The 21,450-nt window shown below is 36.9% G+C and overlaps 1 protein-coding gene across 6 annotated transcripts in view; it reads left to right on the forward strand.

The window, feature by feature from the left end:
- The window catches only part of LOC127865161 (carboxypeptidase D-like), a 66,151-nt gene extending 48,291 nt beyond the window's left edge, over positions 1–17,860 (forward strand). For all 6 annotated transcript variants that reach the window (XM_052405070.1, XM_052405071.1, XM_052405072.1 and 3 more), the window contains 9 exons: positions 771–957; positions 4,326–4,461; positions 5,462–5,605; positions 6,229–6,336; positions 9,081–9,148; positions 12,691–12,822; positions 13,202–13,387; positions 15,410–15,515; positions 16,977–17,860. In XM_052405070.1, coding sequence (XP_052261030.1) covers positions 771–957; positions 4,326–4,461; positions 5,462–5,605; positions 6,229–6,336; positions 9,081–9,148; positions 12,691–12,822; positions 13,202–13,387; positions 15,410–15,515; positions 16,977–17,239 — 1,330 coding nt within the window. In that variant the 3' untranslated portion in view covers positions 17,240–17,860. The remainder of the gene's footprint in view (positions 1–770; positions 958–4,325; positions 4,462–5,461; positions 5,606–6,228; positions 6,337–9,080; positions 9,149–12,690; positions 12,823–13,201; positions 13,388–15,409; positions 15,516–16,976) is intronic.
- The last annotated feature ends 3,590 nt before the right edge of the window (positions 17,861–21,450 follow it).

The following is a 21,450-nucleotide window of genomic DNA, read 5'->3' on the forward strand; positions in this document are numbered from 1 at the left end:
AATATTGAAGACCGCAACATGATATTATGGCTTGATTTTTATCTCATGAAGCTGCACATTTTGAGTGGTGAAAGGGCAAGGTCATCCTTCAAGGTCAAAGGCCTAAAAAAACAAATCCAAGGGAAGTAATAAGCTTTAAAAGGGAGATAATTACTAAACCTGCCAAATGATATATTGCAGTTTTATTTCAAAGCGACGCAATAGGGGGCAGTGTGTTTCTGACAAACATATCTCTTGTTTTGTATAGCTACCGTTTTCATGCCTCATCTCAAAGAAATAGATATTGTGTTAATTATAAGGTTGTTTAAATACTTATTTTTAGTATATAATCAATGCACTTATGTGATTGTCTGGCAGACAAGACCTAGACATTATGTTCTTTAAACTTGAAGTGGTCTTGAAAAGTTATTGTAATTAATATTGAAAACAAAGTGGTACAGAAAATGAAATTTTTATATGTATTCAAAATTACCTTGCTTTGTGGAATTAAAATGTTTATGAAAGCTTTCTCCTTGCACCCTGACAATGAGCAAAACTTAGAATAATTCATAGTTGCAATATGATGAAAGATCAATTGCCATAAAACAAAAAAATGACCACAATACTTTTTTAATATAACATAAATTGACCTCATGAAAAAAAATTGTGCTTGTTCTGTATTTTACAAGTTATCTTAGCAATTCAAAATAATACATATTTCAGACAATGGTGATTTGTGTATAATCCCTTTATGATGGGATTGTCATTAACTGCCAGATACTTTATTACAGCCTTGGCAAGACGGTAAAGGGCCAAGACATGTGGATGATCAGTCTTGGTCCCGCGGCAACGGAATATGTCCCAGAGATCCTATTGGTCGGTGGTCTCCATGGAGATGAAGGGGTGGGGTATGAGATGAGCATGCAGCTGTCTGAACACCTGTGCACCAATGCTGATAAGGACTTTAATATTAAAAATGTAAGATTGTTGTGTCAGACCCATACTGTGGTATATGAGAGATAACTATGCTCACAAATGGTACAGAGTACTGCTACAAAGAGACAGAGTGGCCAGCTAGACAAGTTTGGTGTCATTGTTGTGTGATTTGCTTAAGCTGGACAAAGTCTTCATCAGGGTTGTGATTTTTCCGCGGATCGGGTTGTCCCGGGTCATTTCTGTGAATTGTGTAAATTCAAAAAAAATTGATGAAAGTTAGACCGAATCCGCAGGTGTTTTTCATAAGAGGCCCGAAAAATCCTCGGCCTGCGAAACCTTTCAGCATATTACACTGGTATTCTGTCTTAGCATTTTTTGAAAGAAGCGATGTCATTGGCTTTCGTTTCCCAACCTTCCAATTAAAATAGGTCTTTTAAAATGTGTTCCATATTTCCTTGCTGATTCGATTGCAAAAGGGCCTGTGTGAATTCGAACGAACGAATCTCACAAAATCTCGGAGATTTAAAAATTATTGAAAAACAAAATTAAAAGGGAAAGGGAAGAAACAACAGTGGATATAAATGCAAAAGCGATACCACTTTCTGAATGAGTACGGAAGATCGAATGTCTTGGTAAGGCTGAAGTCATATTCTATTCAGTGAAAAAATCTTGAACTATGTAAACTGTGCTAAATTGTCGTAAGTTGGTCACTGTAACATTGTTGACCTGTAAAATTTAAAGGCATTGAGCTCAAACGAAAGATTGCCGTCATCGATTACAGGGATAGGAACACACATAGATTTTTATCACAAATAATACTGGTGACTTTGCATAACATGTTAAGTGATTTTAAAAAGATTTTCATAATAAAATCTGGTTTATAAGTTTAAGATGGTGTTTATTTAAAGTTATATTATGGGCATCTAACAGTTTATAGGGGTCTATCGCAACCGTTGTTTATTTTTGGTGTTTTCACTTCATATACACTTATATTTGTTAATGCAGCATCAACATACTAAAACAATATCCCGGAAAGAGAAAAATAATGCATTTGAATATCAACCGTACTTTTGTTTGACAACTGATCACGCATGTACAATGTCAACCTAAATTTAGTTTTAGTGCAGATTCGTTTATACGACACAAAGACACCATTTTGTTTTACGGATCATTTCGGCTTACAGGACTGGGTGGGTCACGTAAAATATATAATATAAAATATATTTTTATAAACAACTGGTAGCAAGATGAGTTGCAGATAATTAGTCAGTAACCACATTTCGACTTACACTTTTGACCTGTTAATTCTTTTCAGCTCAAATCAACAGTAAAAAATGCCCATAATATTGATATACCCCAGGTGTAACAGTTGCACTTACCTGTTCAATTGTCTGCCTTTTAAGTTGTTCATTCTATTCTGGTGACATTATGTGACTATATAAAACAATTGACAAATGTACACAACTGAGTCTATATAATCTAAACATCACCAGAACTTTTATCTAGAGGTGAGCCATCCATTTCAACACTTTCTTTTTTTTTGGTCAGTCACGTCACTGACCAATTTTGGTCACTGATACCCAGAAATCTGGTCATTAATGACTAGAATCTTGGTCACTTCCCAGAATCTTGGTCACTGCCCAGAATCTTGGTCACTGTCCAATTTTGGTCATCAGTATTGAACAATAAGTCAAAATAGCTGACAGTTGAGCAAAAGTTAAGATTTAAAATAGACGGTTTTTTTTGTTGAGAGACAGTCATTCATTTTTCGAAGTAAATACCTTTAAGTCGTAATCACATACGTTTTATAGTAATAATCCAGTGAATTGAAGATTGTTTACAAGAAGTAATACTCCTTTTGGAAGCGTTTTTAACACTTTTATTGTATTATTTACATATATTCTGAATGAACGCAAACGCAGAACTGTCTGATTGTGCGTCACATGTGTAAATTCGTGTAAACACTACCCTAGTATAATTACCGGGAAGCTGGCGGTTAAGAATAACTTACATTTTGTTGCTCACTAACGGGTTGTTTATTGCAAATATTTATCTTCGCACGAATAAATTATTGTTTGAACACTTATATTCGACTTGTGTCATATTTCAAAACGGATGGAACAAGTGTAACACTATATTAACAGCTATTTGAAAGCTATAAGTATTCAAGTATTTAAAACGGTATACCTCAAAGCAGAGGTACATAACAATATCACTTTAAACACGATTTGGGGAGTCAAAATCAGTCTACAGAATTTTTCTGAGCTCAGACTTCACCTCAATCACACCCTGTTCATCTAATACTTAATAGTTAGGTTTCAATGCTGTTGGTTAAATTTGCATTTAAACTTATAAAAAATATATTCAACTTAAAGATTGTCAAATTTTGTTTTTTAAACACTCCGAGACTGATTGGGTGCAAAAGGAAAAGGGTATTGCATAATTCTTTTTTGCTATAGTTTGTTTTTCTTAAACGTTACATTCAGTGTGAACACTTCTCTATTTAATACACAATTTTATCAAATATTAATGAAATCATTGCTGTAAGATTTTTATACGCCCGTCTATGACGGGACGTATTATGGTATACCCCGCGTCCGTCTGTCCGTCCGTCTGTCCGTCTGTCCGTCCGTCTGTCCGTCCGTCTGTCCGTCCGTCCGTCCGTCCGTCCGTCTGTTAATGTCGTACGCTACGTCAAATATCCTTTGACAGATTTTCTTCAAATTTTAACACAATCTTAATATTGATAAACCCTGATCCCCTTTCGTTTTTGACGGAATTCTGAATTGTCGTTCCAGAGTTATGGGACTTTGTTCGTCAAAATTTCGTGATTTCATTGAATGTCCTACTGTAGCTCAAATATCCTTCGATGGATTTTTTTCAAATTTCAACACAATCTTAATATTGATAAACCCTGATCCCCTTTCGTTTTTGACGGAATTCTGAATTGTCGTTCCAGAGTTATGGGACTTTGTTCGTCAAAATTTCGTGATTTCATTGAATGTCCTACCGTAGCTCAAATATCCTTCGATGGATTTTTTTCAAATTTTAACACAATCTTAATATTCATAAACCCTGATCCCCTTTCATTTTTGACGGAATTCTGAATTGTCGTTCCAGAGTTATGCGACTTTGTTCGTCAAAATTTCGTGATTTCATTAAATAAACTGAAGTAAAAAAATGATTCAAAGGGTTATTTATTACCTTACTACTTCATTGGCGAACGACGGGCGTATCATGCGCTCATGGCGCAGCAGTTTATTTAATTTTGTTGAATACCCCCTGATTTGATACTTTATAATTATAAAAGGCCACTTATAATAGGCAAGTTTCTATAGTTACTTAAAGGAAAGCAACAAAAAGCATATTTTCTATTACATGATTGCTTAAAATATGCTATTCTGTTTCAGATATTGGAGAACTCTCGTATTCACATCATTCCTACATTGAACCCAGACGGACTGCAGATTGCAGAGCCAGGAAACTGTGACAGTGTGAGAGGGCACCTCAACGCCAACAACGTTGATCTGGATCAGACATTCATAGGTATGACTGGCGGACTGGATTGAACGCAGGGGATTGTTAATCCATGATCAAATTCTAAAGAGGCCATGAAAATAATGAGTTTGTGTTTTGCTTTTTTTTTTCAAAATATTCTGTGGAGACTTTTATGTTAATTCTTATTGGAAGTGTACTGTTTATGCATTTTTAAATAAACAATATTTTAATGCTGATCAATTTGAAAGATTTGAAGTGCTTTTCTAATTTTTCCAGCTATGTATCATTAGTTTCATTAGTTAAGTTGTTTATAATTATGCTCACAAATAAGCTAATTGTGTTTTTCAATATATATATATATATAATATATTTCAAGGATTTCAAACACAATGTGTATGTTTTTATTTAGGAGGCCTAACATGGCACTAAGTTTTATCGCTATCTGTAGATTTTGACAATTGAATTACATTATATTTAATTTTGGAGCAGAAATTGGTTTCTTCAACAAAGTAATGATTTTTATTTGTCCAATCATTTTAATATTCTTTTACAAGTAGTCTCGTGCTGGCCAGCTCAGCAACATGACTTTTGTAGGGAGAAGTCATGAGATTATTTGAGCCGTGTTCCGAGAAAACTGGGCATAATGCATGTGCCTAAAGTGCCATCCCAGATTAGCCTGTGCAATCCACACAGGCTAATCAGGGACGACACTTTCCGCTTTTATGACATTTTTTCGTTAAACAAAAGTCTCTTCTTAGCAAAAATCCAATTTTGGCAGAAAGTGTTGTCCCTGATTAGCCTGTGCGGACTGCACAGGCTAATCTGGGATGACACGAAAGCGACTCATTTCTCTGACTGTTCCTCTTCCTCTAATTCAAGTACGGCAGTTGTCTGTTACTTGCACATTGTACTGGTAAATCAGACGACTCGGGGGAAGTGTGAGTTGGTTGATAGACCAATGTGATTGGAATGAAATGCTGTTGGAAACCTTTAAAAATCCGAATAAGAAACATTCCAAGTACCTGTGCTGTGTGTTTGTCCACCGCAGCCCCAGGCAGTTCCCTGACATCCAATATGGAGCAGGAGACCCATCTGGTGATGGAGCGACTGAGGAAGCTTGTCAACCCCACGGTCACCGTGATCCTGCGGGGCGGAGACTTTATGGTCCTCTACCCACACCACACTACACCTGGTAAATAGGGCTTAACAAGTGTTGTACTGACACACAGTTCTTGCAGTTTGTTTCTAGCTCGCCAAAAAATTCTTTATTTGATATTATCTTGGCCTTTTTACTGGCTACAAGTATTTGATACTGTTGTCTGGTCTTTGTTCACTGCTTATGATTTTGGTGACATTAGCATGACTTGATTCTTAACATTTTTGTTAAATTATCAGGACGTTGGTCTATTTCTTTCAAATTTGCTTTTATTTTGATCTTTTAAAGTTTTGCATATGTTTTCTTGGCGTTGATAACTAGAAAATTGTTCTTTTTACTGGATGAACTGCTATAAAGCAAATAAAAATTGTAAACTTACCGGTTATTGTAAAAATTGTAAACTTGATTTAGAATAATTTAAAATTAAAGTCTGACAGATCGTAAAGAGTATTCAAATTTTCAGAATTCATTGTTCATTTTACTAAGATCAATTTTCACTAACTAATGCAAGAAAAATATTCCCTTGTATGTGTTTATTGAATTTGTGGATCTTAAATATAAAGTTGAATATGTATCAATAAAACACACAAATAATAAAGATAATGTGTCAATGTGTCTAAGAATGAAGCCTATTTGACCAATTACTGAATCTTCCTTAGCCCCCCTGTCTGATGTGGACCGATCCACGCTGATCAATCTCGGTATGTCCTACACCACCAGCCATCCTGAGCTGAGCACAGGGCAGTTGAAGTGCAACACCTCCAAGGGTAAATGTGTACATAATGATAACACTTAAACCTTTGCATGCTGGGAAATTTGTCTTCTGCAAAAATGTTGTCTGCTGAATTTCTAAAATTAGCATTTTCTTTGATTTTTTTTCAAAGAATACTATCAGATTAGCAAACAGTTTGGATCCTGATGAGATGCCACGTTCTGTGGCATCTCATCTGGATCCAAACTGTTTGCAAAGGTCCTTAAAATTCGGTTCCAGCACTGGAAGAGTTAAGGTGTTTTATTAACAGTTTCCCACTTAGAAGCAAAGTGAAAATAGCTATGTGCAAACAGCTTAAAACCAGAACAGCTGCAAGTAACTTGCAGACTGTTCAGGTTTTATGCTGTTTGCTAGTCATCAATATCTTAGGGTTGGAAATGAAGCCTTTCAAACTTGAATATACTAAGAAAGGACTGTAATCTAATTTCATTTTCTAAAGGACTTCAACTGCATTAAAGTGCGTTTTTGATTGGTAAAGGGTTAAAAGACAAACAAGTGCAGCCTTGTGAAAGGGTCCTTTTCAAAGTGTGACAATGTGACAATCTTCCAACTTTCAAAGATTGACAAATTGACAATTTTTTAACTTGTCACACATTAAAAAAGTGTAAGACATGTGTATTCATGATAAACAGATTGAATAAAAAACTACACATCATGCCAACAACTATTTGTTTAAGTCCCTTCAACATACTTTAGTACAAAAAGTGCATTTATCAGGTACATGGAGACATTATTTTCTTCTTATTTTTAATAAGCTTACCCGATTGCTCAGGTGAGCTTTTGTGACCGGTCTTTGTCCGTCGTATGTCTGTCCGTCGTCCGTACACATTTGTTCGTAAACACTATAGAGGCCACATTTATTGTCCGATCTTCATGAAACTTGGTCAGAAGCTTTGTCTCAATAAAATCTCGGTCGATTTCGAAACTGGGTCGTGCTGGGTCAAAAACTAGGTCACTAGGTCAAAAAAAAGAAAAAACTTGTAAACACTGTAGAAGTCACATTTCATGCCCAATCTTCATGTAACTTTGTCAAAATGTTTGTCTTAATGATATGTTAGTTGAGTTCAAAAGTGGTTCCGGTCCATTGAAAAACATGGTCGCCAGTGGGCGGGGAAGTTTTCCTTATTTGGCTATAGAGAAACCTTGTAAAAACCCTAAAAGTCTTTATTTTTGCCCAAATTTTTGCCCAATCATTATGACAGTTGGTCAAAATGTTGATTTTATTGATATCTCGGACGAGTTCGAAAATGGTCCAGACCGGTGAAAAAACATGGCCGCCAGTGGGCCGGGCATTTTTTTCTATATGTATATAGTGAAAACATGTGAACACTCTAGAATTCATATTTTTGGCCCAATATTCATGAAATTTGGTCAGAACATTTGTTTCCTTGATATGAGAGTTGAGTTCGAAAATGGTTCCGGTCAGTTGAATAACATAGCTGCCAGGGGGGGGGGGGGCAGTTTTCCTTATTTGGCTATAGAGAAACCTTGTTAACACTCTAGAAGCCACAATTTTTGCTCAATCATCATGAAAGTTGGTCAAAACGTTGGTTTTATTGATATCTCGGACGAGTTCGAAAATGGTCCAGACCGGTGAAAAAACATGGCCGCCAGTGTGCAGGGCATTTTTCTCTATATGTATATAGTGAAAACATGTGAACACTCTAGAAGTCACATTTTTTGCCCAATTTACATGAAATTTGGTCAGAACATTTGTTTCCTTGATATGAGAGTTGAGTTCGAAAATGGTACCGGTCAGCTGAAATATATGGCTGCTGGGGGGGGGGGGGCAGTTTTCCTTATTTGGCTATTGAGAAACCTTGTAAACAGTATAGAAGTCACAATTTTTGCCCAGTCACCATGAAAGTTGGTCAAAACATTGGTTTTATTGATATCTCGGACGTGTTTGAAAATGGTCCAGATCGGTGAAAAAACATGGCCGTCAGTGGGCGGGTCATTTTTCTCTATATGTATAAAGTGAAAACATGTGAACACTAGCAGTCACATTTTTGGCCCAATTTTCATGAAAATTGGTTAGAACATTTGTTTCCTTGATATGAGAGTTGAGTTTGAAAATAGTTCCGGTCAGTTGAATAACATGGCTGCCAGGGGGGGGGGGGCAGTTTTCTCATATTTTTATTGTAAAAAAAGCTTGTGAACATTCTTGAAGTCACATTTTTTGCTCAATCATCATGAAACTTGGTGAAAAGATTGGTTTTATATATATCACATAATTAATGCCATAATTATTGCCTTTAGATTGTCCAAATTTTCATTATATTATACAACATCCTTGTAAACACTTTAGAGGTCACAATTTTGTTTCAGATTTTATGAATCTTGGTCATAATATTTATTTTTGTAAGCAAAGTTTGATGTTTGGTAAGGGGGGTCAACTCAAAATATAGGTCACCAGGTCAAATCTGACAAAAACAAAATCACTCCATATGCCAGAGTTTTGGTTAAATTATGATGAAACTTGACCAAGATGTTTGTCTGGACAATATCTAGGTCAAGTTTGACGTTTTGTAAAGATTAAATGAACCGACTCCTCTCAGGTGAGCGAACTAGGGCCATCTTGGCCCTCTTGTTTAATGAAAAATTAACAGTCTTGAAGGAATATGATTTAAAGTATCATCAAATATTGCAATAGCTTATTTGCATGAATGCTTATTTAAACTGTCAATGATTTGAGATTAATTGGATATTTGACACACTGGTTGTTGTTTTATTTCACAGGAGGTGAAGCTAGAGAGATGGCTATTGCAGAAGCTTCTACATATCACAGGCATGCAGGCAGTCTCATGGTAAGACATGCTCAACTGTTGTGGTGTGTGATACATGATTATAGAGTGCACCAGTAATCTCCTATAGGATCATTTCATCTGAGAACTAGTAAGGTTCCGGGGATAGTGTTAGGCGCAGGAGATGTTATGTTCCATAGATGACCTTGAGCGTTAAATTGCCCGGTGCAATACACCTAGTGCACAGTTCCTTGGTATGATACACCAAGTGCACAGTTCCTTGGTGTGATGCACCTAGTGCACAGTTCCTTGGTGTGATGCACCTAGTGCACAGTTCCTTGGTATGATACACCTAGTGCACAGTTCCTTGGTGTGATGCACCTAGTGCACAGTTCCTTGGTATGATACACCTAGTGCACAGTTCCTTGGTTTGATGTACCTAGTGCACAGTTCCTTGGTATGATACACCTAGTGCACAGTTCCTTGGTGTGATGCACCTAGTGCACAGTTCCTTGGTATGATACACCTAGTGCACAGTTCCTTGGTGTGATGCACCTAGTGCACAGTTCCTTGGTGCAATGCACCTAGTGCACAGTTCCTTGGTGTGATGCACCTAGTGCACAGTTTCTTGGTGTGATGCACCTAGTGCACAGTTCCTGGTGTGATGCACTTAGTGCACAGTTCCTTGGTGCAATGCATCTAGTGCACCGTTCCTTGGTGCGATGCACCTAGTGCACAGTTCCTTGGTGCAATACACCTAGTGCACAGTTCCTTGGTATGATACACCTAGTGCACAGTTCCCTGGTGTGATGCACCTAGTGCACAGTTCCTTGGTATGATACACCTAGTGCACAGTTCCTTGGTGTGATGCACCTAGTGCACAGTTCCTTGGTGCAATACACCTAGTGCGCAGTTTCTTGGTGCAATACACCTAGTGCACAGTTCCTTGGTGCAATACACCTAGTGCACAGTTCCTTGGTGCAATACACCTAGTGCACAGTTCCTTGGTGCAATACACCTAGTGCACAGTTCCTTGGTGCAATACACCTAGTGCACAGTTCCTTGGTGCAATACACCTAGTGCACAGTTCCTTGGTGTGATGCACCTAGTGCACAGTTCCCTGGTGTGATGCACCTAGTGCACAGTTCCTTGGTGCAATACACCTAGTGCACAGTTCCTTGGTGTGATGCACCTAGTGCACAGTTCCTTGGTGCAATGCACCTAGTGCACAGTTCCTTGGTGCAATGCACCTAGTGCACAGTTCCTTGGTGCAATGCACCTAGTGCACAGTTCCTTGGTGCAATACACCTAGTGCACAGTTCCTTGGTGCAATGCACCTAGTGCACAGTTCCTTGGTGCAATACACCTAGTGCACAGTTCCTTGGTGTGATGCACCTAGTGCACAGTTCCTTGGTATGATACACCTAGTGCACAGTTCCTTGGTGTGATGCACCTAGTGCACAGTTCCTTGGTGCAATGCACCTAGTGCACAGTTCCTTGGTGTGATGCACCTAGTGCACAGTTTCTTGGTGTGATGCACCTAGTGCACAGTTCCTGGTGTGATGCACTTAGTGCACAGTTCCTTGGTGCAATGCATCTAGTGCACCGTTCCTTGGTGTGATGCACCTAGTGCACAGTTCCTTGGTGCAATACACCTAGTGCACAGTTCCTTGGTATGATACACCTAGTGCACAGTTCCCTGGTGTGATGCACCTAGTGCACAGTTCCCTGGTATGATACACCTAGTGCACAGTTCCTTGGTGTGATGCACCTAGTGCACAGTTCCTTGGTGCAATACACCTAGTGCACAGTTCCTTGGTGCAATACACCTAGTGCACAGTTCCTTGGTGCAATACACCTAGTGCACAGTTCCTTGGTGCAATACACCTAGTGCACAGTTCCTTGGTGCAATACACCTAGTGCACAGTTCCTTGGTGCAATACACCTAGTGCACAGTTCCTTGGTGCAATACACCTAGTGCACACTTCCTTGGTGTGATGCACCTAGTGCACAGTTCCCTGGTGTGATGCACCTAGTGCACAGTTCCTTGGTGCAATACACCTAGTGCACAGTTCCTTGGTGTGATGCACCTAGTGCACAGTTCCTTGGTGCAATGCACCTAGTGCACAGTTCCTTGGTGCAATGCACCTAGTGCACAGTTCCTTGGTGCAATGCACCTAGTGCACAGTTCCTTGGTGCAATACACCTAGTGCACAGTTCCTTGGTGCAATGCACCTAGTGCACAGTTCCTTGGTGCAATACACCTAGTGCACAGTTCCTTGGTGCAATGCACCTAGTGCACAGTTCCTTGGTGCAATGCTCCTAGTGCACAGTTCCTTGGTGCAATGCACCTAGTGCACAGTTCCTTGGTGCAATACACCTAGTGCACAGTTCCTTGGTGCAATGCACCTAGTGCACAGTTCCTTGGTGCAATACACCTAGTGCACAGTTCCTTGGTGTGATGCACCTAGTGCACAGTTCCTTGGTATGATACACCTAGTGCACAGTTCCTTGGTGTGATGCACCTAGTGCACAGTTCCTTGGTGCATAGCACCTAGTGCACAGTTCCTTGGTGTGATGCACCTAGTGCACAGTTCCTTGGTGCAATGCACCTAGTGCACAGTTCCTTGGTGTGATGCACCTAGTGCACAGTTCCTTGGTGTGATGCACCTAGTGCACAGTTCCCTGGTTTAATGTCTTATACAAATACAAGTTGAGTTGCATCTTTCATAATTGTTTATAAGGTTCTTACTCAAATATGCAGACTTGTCTTGAGCAACGGGCCGCGTTTGACATTAAGACCCATTTTTATGCCCCCAGATCGATTGATATAATATTATATAACAATATACTAATATTGTTTTTGGCCTGTCTGTCTGTCATTCTGTCCCAAAACTTTAACCATGCTCATAACTTTTGCAATATTGAAGATAGCAACTTGATATTTGGCAAGAATGTGTATCTCAAGGGGCTGCACATTTTGAGTGGTGAAAGGTCAAGGTAATCCTTCAAGGTCAAATGTCAAATATATGGCTTCAAAGTGGCTCAGTAGGGGGCATTGTGTTTCTAACAAACACATCTCTTGCTTAATGATGCATGTCAGTAAGACTGGAAGCGGGACATCAATCTTACGACCCCTGAGTTCTGGTGCCAGTGTGATCTGGCTATACAATGGATCATCCCTTAAGTTTTTGGTCATCTGATGTGTGGACATTTATATTGTGACAGTTGACAGTTAACACTTTTATGAGAAATCTCCAACAATTGGATTAATCAAAATTTTCTGGGGTAAAAACGAAGAACACCTGCAGGTTAGCTATGTTATTTAGTAATCATATTCCTTAATAAAATCCTGACTGAATATGGACTCATGGTTATACAGCAGGCTTTGGAAAAATAACAGGCCTATATGCAGTGACCTCTCAATGAGCTCAAAAACATTAAAATTGAACAAAACAACCAAACGTAATGCCATGGGCAATTTAGTTAGTATTTAGTCATCCAGCTAAAATAACGGTTTGAAATTGACTTAAATAACAGCCTTCCATTGAATAGATGAACATGACTACTAAAAGTAGTTTCTTCCAATGTCTGGACTTTTGCAGGACTACATGTATGACAGTTTGCACACTGCGGTGGTGTCTGTATACCTGAGTTGCTGTAAGTACCCCGGCCCTGCCGACCTCCTGGACATCTGGAAGCAGAACAGGAAGTCTCTCATCAGCGTGCTCCAACAGGTAAGGCAGTTTTATCAGGCCACTGGTTGTCATCAGCGTGCTCCAACAGGTAAGGCAGTTTTATCAGGCCACTGGTTGTCATCAGCGTGCTCCAACAGGTAAGGCAGTTTTATCAGGCCACTGGTTGATACAGGTATACTGGTTTCATCTGGTGGCAGACTGAAAGAGATAAACTTTTAAATCTTGTAAATCTTGTATTTTTCTTAAATTCTTAGACTAATGACTGAAACACTTTCCACCTACACTGTATTATCATTTTGAAAAGACTTCTTTTACCAAAAAAATATATAAAAGCCTTTGTGGACTGCACAGGCTCATCTGGTATGACACTTAACTTACATTGATTAAGCCAAGTTTTCCCAGCTCATTTTGCTTGCAGGGACGCCTTGGTCTCCATGGCGTGGTCCTGAACTTCAAGAAGGAGCCACTGCCTAACGCGTCTATCACCATCACAGGGTCAGGACACATCCACAGTGTGGATGAGCAGGCTCGGTTCTGGGTCTACCTTGTCCCGGGTCAGTACGAGGTCACAGTGACCTTGCCTGGTTATGAGCCTCTGAAAAAGGTGAGGTAGATGTCATTGTATAGTTTGTTTTTCAAGACATGGTTGAAGACGTATATATTTATAATTGCATACTCTGAAAGAAAGATTTGAACATATTTTGATTTAATCCATTTATGCCTTGTGGACTCTTCCATCATTCTAAATTGGACAAATTTATTTCCAAAATTAGAGATGTCTAGTATATTAATTTTTATATTAAGAATATTTCTTACAGAAATTCCTTTGAGCAAACAGCACAGATCCAGATGAGACGCCGCATCATGCGGCGTCTCATCTGGGTCTACGTAGTTTGCCAAGACCTTTTTTCCTAGACGCTAGGCATAAATGGGTTAAACCTTTTTACAAAACTACACAATAATTCAAAGTTGTTCAAAACTTTCCACCCAATTGATAAACAGATTATTAGAGATAACAATATTTAAAAAATACAAACTTTGAAAATCGTCTGAAACTGCATGAGTCATGGGTTTAATATTTGATGTGAACATTGTGTTGTGGGCCTCGAATAAGGTTTTTGAAGTAATGCACCAGGGTTCAAAACTGATCACGTTGCAAAGGTAATGTAATCAAATTAGACAAATATAGTTAATAAAAACTTTCTCCTCTGTAAGTGCAATTCTCAGGTGTTTAATTTGTGTTGTTAAACATTATGTGGTTCTCCTCTACTAAATTGAATAAAAATCATGTCCTATTTGGGTTACTTGTTTTCTTTATATGTGTAAATTATTTTGGTTGTAAAATTGTATGGTGGTCCTTTTCAAGGTTTGTTCAAATTATGCTCATAGGGTGAACATTGGCTCCTGGGGTTTCTTGTTTTCCTTATATGTATTCAGTGGAATATTTTATAATGTTCTCTGAAACTGCATGGCACACTGGTTAGGTACTATATGCATGTAACAAACTTATTGTTGTTCCTAAAGAAGTTTGTTAAAGTCATGCCTTTGGGATTGAAACTAACCATGCCATGGGGTTTACATGATTTTTTTTGTGTTATGTATTTAATTTAACATGAAAAGTATTTGTATCAGAATTAACAAAGCCCTCTGCTTTAACTATTTAGTAAGTGACACCACATATGGGTACATAGTTCACACCGGGGGTTGGGTGGAAATTGGCGACACCCAAGTTGTCACATGATTTATATAGAGTTTTGTAGTAAATAAGTTTAATAATCGTCTCCTAAACTGCTTGGGTTTGGGGTTTAATAATTGGTGTGGTCCATCGTTTTGTGATTCTCTGCAAAGTTTGTTTTGCTCCTGGGGTCAAAGACCATTTGCTCATTACATTGGTGAGTCATCTACGGCCCTATTGTTACTGACATGCTGTCATATTTTCCCAAATAAAAGACATAGAGTTTAGAAGGCATTAGCATCACACTTTTCAAAGATGTTCATCAAACTATGGCATTTGCTGGATGTATCTATATCTCTTAAATTAGTTTACTCTAGAAATGGAGCTTTGGCAACATGGTGCAGTTTTTGCCTTCAGGCTTCTAACCCCTAAACAACCCTAATTATTGTTTTGGGGTTGTCCGTCCTTCCGTCTTTCCGTCTGGCACTTTTGTGTCCGGAGCCATATCTTGGAAGTGCTTTGGCGGATTTCATTGAAACTTTGTATGAGTATATATATGGATAAGAGGATGATGCACACCAAATGGCATTGTACACCATTGGATAATAACGGAGTTATGGCCCTTTGTATCTTAAAAAAATGCTTTTTATGTGTGTCCAGAGCCATATCTTGGAAGTGCTTTGACGGATTTCATTGAAACTTGGTATGAGTATATACATGGATAAGATGATGATGTTGACATTGTCCATCCATCCAGAAATATTTGTGTCCAGAAGTTATTTGGCGGGGGATACAAAATGTATCAATTCAACGAATTTGCTTGTTTTGTACATGATTATGGTACACAGTTTCTGACTTTAAATCTTTGAGATTTTGCAACATAGTGAATTTTCAGTTTCAAGCTCCCCACAATTCTGATAATTTCCCACACAATTGCCATTCATTTTGCAGAAATTGACCGTAGAGAAGGGATTCGAGACAGCTGAGCTCACCTTGATACTTCCTATTGTTGAAGTGGAGGAGGGCTACACGCACACATTCCTTGTGCTTGGCGTTGGTGAGTACTGGGGCATTCAGCAAGTCCAGTTTGTATATATGATGAGTTCAAACTGTAGATTTAGTTTGCAGATATAGTTTTTTATGCCCCCGGTAGGGTGTCATATAGCAGTTGAACTGTCCATCCGTCAGTCCGTCCGAAAAGTTTAATATTGGCCATAACGTTTGCAATATTAAAGATAGCAACTTGATATTTGGCATGCATGTGTATCTTATGGAGCTGCACATTAAAGGTGGTGAAATGTCAAGGTCATCCTTCAAGGTCATCCTTCAAGGTCAAAGGTAAAAGAAAATCAAGGGAAGTAATAAGCTTTAAAGGAATATAATTTTTATTTATATGGACTGACAGTTCAACTGCTATTTGCCACCCTACTGGTGGCATAAAAAAATTATCATTAGGCAGCTACAGATCACTTTTACATGGGAAGTAATAGATTTATTATATCCCTTTTGAAAAATATTACTTCCCTTGTAAAAATTATCTGACGCTGCCAAATGATAATTTTTTATGCCCCCAGTAGGGTGGCATATAGCAGTTGAACTGTCAGTCCGTTTGTCTGTCTGTGTGTCCGTCAGAAAACTTAAATATTGGCCATAACTTTTGCAATATTGAAGATACCAACTTGATATTTGGAATGCATGTGCATCTCGTGAAGCTGCACATTTTGAGTGGTGAAAGGTCAAGGTCATCATTCAAGGTCAAAAGTCAAAAATTACAATCCAAGGGAAGTAATACGCTTTAAAAGGGAGATTATTTCTAAACATGCCAAATGATATATTGCAACTTTATTTCAAAGCGGCACAATAGGGGGCATTGTGTTTCTGACAAACACATCTCTTGTTTTTATAATAAATCAAAGCGACGCAGTAGGGGGCATAGTGTTTCTGACAAACACATCTCTTGTTGTTATTATAAATGTACACTAACAATATATTATACAATAAGTTATCGAAATTATGTTTATTATGTTTAGTTGATTGTATGTCGCAAATTGTTACTTTGAAATTAGAATGTTTTAATATTTTGACATAATTCACATATCTATAGTTTATTCCACTAACATATATCATCATCTGATTAAGTACCAAACTGGATGTAAGGTCTGGTTTTCTTAATGGTTTTGTTATTTTAAGTCTCCAGAAAAATAAAGTTTGTTAGGGGCTACCCTGTGTGCTTATCACACCACAAACTTTTAGGGGCTACCCTGTGTGCTTATCACACCACAAACTTTTGGCGACTTGGGTGGAGAGCATATCTTTTGGGTGTAGAGTGTATCTTTTTAACAGGCTGCGCGATTGCACAGGCTGGTCTAGAGTGATGCTGGTGGCACAAGATTTTTCTTGAGTTACCTCTTATCAGACCATAAACCCTTGAGAATAGCTCTTGACTAGACTGTGCAACTGGATGGATATGGCATAAGACCAATTTTCCCATGATGCAATCTATTCATTTCTTTTTCAGCAATTATTGTCCTCCTACTGATTTTTGTGATAACCACCATCATGTGCCTTCGTAATCGCAAAGCCAGTCCCTACTCCTCTGTGGGTTTCCGACGACTAAACGTTGACGACTCTGACGAGGAAGATGAGATATTCGGCGATCTTGGAAAACCAAAGAAAAAATTGCTCAAGAACGGTACATCAGAATACCGTGATTATTCAGACTCTGATGATAATGATAAGGAGGAACACAAACTGTTTGATTCACGCTTGGCAAGGACCTAACAATGCATATGGTTGAGGGCTGGAAAGACTTGTGATTGAAGAGCCATTGTGATCTGCACATGGAAATATTTTTGTTCGAGGTGCTTGGGGGCCGTTTCATAAACGATCGTTCGACAATTTTAACTTACGAGAGAATTTTTTAATCTTAATAAGTAGACGAACTAGCTCGCCATGCTTGTCAAATATATTTGGCGCTTGAGATGCCAATGTAATTAATAAAGTACTGAAAATTTATGATCATATGATATGGACTTTAGCAATATTATGTGTCTTCGAAAAAGGTATCGTATCGTAAATGTGTTCTACGATGTTTATTGCAACGGTCCCCCGTTTAAAACTGTTATGAATGATTAGTACCAATGAGAAGTTGTTAAATTTTTATGTTAATTAAAAAGGTTAAGGTAAGGAGTAGTTGGGATACTTACAATTATACAAGTTTTAGGCTGTACATTGCCTGTATAAGCAATATTCAGGAATAATGAAAGTTTATTTTGTTATGGATGAATTTAACGGTTTTACTCATAAGCAGGCATCTTTACACTTTTTCACCATGGCTTCAGGAATGTTATAAGTAGTTTGTGAGATTGGTCTCATGTTTGAAATAAATTTTCCTATTTGCTCTGTTCACTTTTATCTTTCTTATTAAAATGAAATTAATAGTTTTTACCATCAGCAGGTGTTGATTTATCACAATATGATGCTTAATACAGCCTTTTTTCATGGCATTGGAAACTTACCGCATATATTCTATGCTGGCCATATGTAGCTCCATTCCAGCCTGTGCAGTTTGGTCAGGAGGTACTTGTCCACTAATGAGAGCTCACAACTTAGGGTACCTTCTATAGCCGAGAGGGTTGCTGCGGACCAGACAGCGCAAATGGCACAAGATTCTTTTTGCATAATGCATCTCATTTCTCATACACACATTTACTTTTTAAGACAATAAGATTTTATCATGATCCTTAGCTGCTTAGGATTCAAATCAACATACATTCATTGATTAAGTTGCGTTCATTGTTAAGGTCACTCTGTGGGTGTTGAGCTGCTTTAGATAGTCCTCTTAGTATCTGTATGGGGCTATCTTCCTTGAAAGTCTTTCACGTGATTTCCACCGATATTCAAAATCTGTTAACTGATTACATGTATTTATTTATTGAAAAATGAAACATTCACTGGTACGCATTTTTATGCCCCCGTATTGAATGATCATGGGTATATTGTTTTTGGCCTGTCTGTCTGTCTGTCTGTCTTTCTGTCATTGTATGTGTCTGTCTGTTCCAAAACTTTAACCTTGGTCATAACTTTTCTAATATTGAAGATAGCAACTTGATATTTGGCATGCAGGTGTATCTCATGGAGCTGCACATTTTGAGTGGTGAGAGGTCAAGGTCATCCTTCAAGGTCAAAGGTAATTTTTTTCTAAAATAGCTGCCATGTGGCCTCAAGGCGCATTAGGGGGCATTGTTTTTCACAAACACAGCTCTTGTTAGGAGATATGTTGCATATATAATATTCTAAAATAAAGTTAAACCATATATGATGAACAGAAATCTCAATGTGTGCATTTTATAATAAACATTGTAACCTTTTGTAATGTTTTTGAAGGTATACTGTTATAGGGAAGGGTAAGTTAGTCTATTTTTTTATGATTTGTATTCCTTGATGGGAATACATGAAATGATATAATTTATTTGATGTTAAAAAGATATATAGAGGATATTTGTTGGATTCGGTGGATTATCTATTTAAATTCACGAGTGATCATAGAAAAAATATTTTTTCTGTTATCAAGAGTGAATTAAAATTGATATTCCACCGAATCCAACACATTTATTTTTTATTTTATGCTTTTTTGACAGTTAATATACATTGTTAAAGAGTTTAACTAAAGAATTTTGCTGGCATAATGACGTCATTTCATCAAACGTCATTTCACATTAAACAGTAAAAATTATCGATAATTTTCATTATTACCTGATGTCTTATATAAATGATAATTATTTTTTGCTATTTCCTCGTCGGAAAAGAAATTTGCAATGTTTTAAACTGTTACCGGTGAAATCGAACTGTTGACCGGTCAACAGTTTGAGCTGTTGCCCGCTGGAATAATAACGTCATTTCGTCGAAAAAATGACATCACTTTACAGTTAAACAGTCAAAATTATTTATTTTATCGATTACTGTTGTATGTAAATCAAAATCTAGTTTGCTTTTATTTCTATGTTGGAAATTTGATCAGGTAATAAAACACTTATTTCATGGATGCTTGGTGAACAGTCAAAACTGTTGTCCCTCGGTATCAGGGCTGACATTTGGAACTGTTGCCCTCGGCCTTTCCGCCTCGGGCAACAGTACCAAAGTCATCCTTGATACCTTGGGAAACAGTTTTGACTGTTCACCGCGCATCCATGAAATAAGTGTATACTGTTAATTTTCACTGTTTGAAACAGTGAAATTATCAGTTTTAATTCACTGATATTTCTCTATAAACCATCGGAAAGCATAAAATAATAAGTTATATTTAATAGCTGAATATAATTTAATATATTGAATTATATTAAATGTTCAAAAGATATATAGCTATTTTTAATACCTATACTAAAGCAGTAAATTGATTTTTTAGTTTTTTACGTTAATGTTTTTGGTAAATTGTTGAGACACGTGTATGGAACTTGTTATGACAATTCACTTCAAAATTAGAGATGGACTTATGTATGTTCTATAAGGATGTTTTTTTTGTATAGAATGAAACATTAATTTTACGTTATATCATTATGATTAGAGATGGGAATGAATATGGAAAACAAGATTCAATTTTTAAAAATGAGATTTAAATATTCTAGCTAAAAGAATCGCAATTGACGAAAAAATAAAAGTTCTAAATTACCGTATTTTTTTACATTTACTAGTTTATATCTATTAAAATATCAGGACTGATATTACATTACTTGAAAAAAGTTTTTAAAGTTTTCATATTTTCAGTATATTCAGTAATAAATTTTACTGGGTATGTCTAACAGGTAAATACCAGTTAACTATAAATAATGCAAGTAGATTGATCATCATCGTCAAGTGGTAAAACCAAGAATGCAAATTGTGCATTTGTAGTGAATTGTTTATATTATATATATATAATGATCAATCTACTTGCGTTATTTATAGTGTGTATATCGTTATGTCACCTATTTTCGCGATGTACTTTCCATTTCACAACGCGAAATTTTATTACCCAATATACTGAAAATATATTTTTTTTCAAGTAATGTAATATACCAGTCGTGATATTTTAATCAATATAAACTAATAATTTAAAAAAAATACAGTATTTTAAAACTTCTTTTTTCGTCAATCGCGGTTGACAGTCCCTTTAAGATTGTCAAGAGCAAATTATTGTTCCTGCATACCACAAATATTGCTATATATTTTGTATCTTATAAGCATCTATGAGAAAGGGCATCGAGTAATCATTTTTAAAAACAATAAAAATAATATTGTTTTTCTTCACTCAATTTGCTGCATTAAATTTAAGAAGATATTTTTGGTATACAATGACCTGCATTCTCATTTATTACATTATTATACATTTAGATTACTTTCGATAATATGAATGCTTTTGTTTTCCCAAAAATTTTCAGAACGGACCACAGGACATCTCCAATGTCAAAACAAGGATAGAACTTTGATAATACAATACATTCTAATGTAGTATTTAGATTCTAAATTGTAGATGTGTCAAAAAATATAGTTTGAAATGAAAGCACTCGGGCCTTAATGAATTGAAACTTATTTCAAACAAGTTTGAATAATTAATATTTGACCAATTAACTTCTGTTTATATTATCTTGATTTAATATATGGTGCTAGTATTTAAAATTATTGGCCATGTAAAACCAATAAAGACACTGCCACACTCTAGATACCCACCCTTGTGCCAATTATCAATATGTTGAATATGTTGAACTTATTTGTCAAGACTGGATAAAATATGTGTATTTGCCCACATACATTTTTTAAAGTTTCTTTGCATAATAGATTTGTTGAATATGCACTTTGGATTAAAATATTAAACAATTTTTTAATATTCGTTCCCATCCCAATTTATGATACATGTAGTGTGCAGTCTACAGTTAAAGTTTGATTACAATATTTTATGAGAAGGGATATTTGCTCACCTTTGACTTACAAGAAATGGAATTTTTGTGTTATTCACC

This window comes from Dreissena polymorpha, chromosome 1 (genome assembly GCF_020536995.1).
Source record: "Dreissena polymorpha isolate Duluth1 chromosome 1, UMN_Dpol_1.0, whole genome shotgun sequence".
Lineage (NCBI taxonomy): Eukaryota > Metazoa > Mollusca > Bivalvia > Myida > Dreissenidae > Dreissena > Dreissena polymorpha.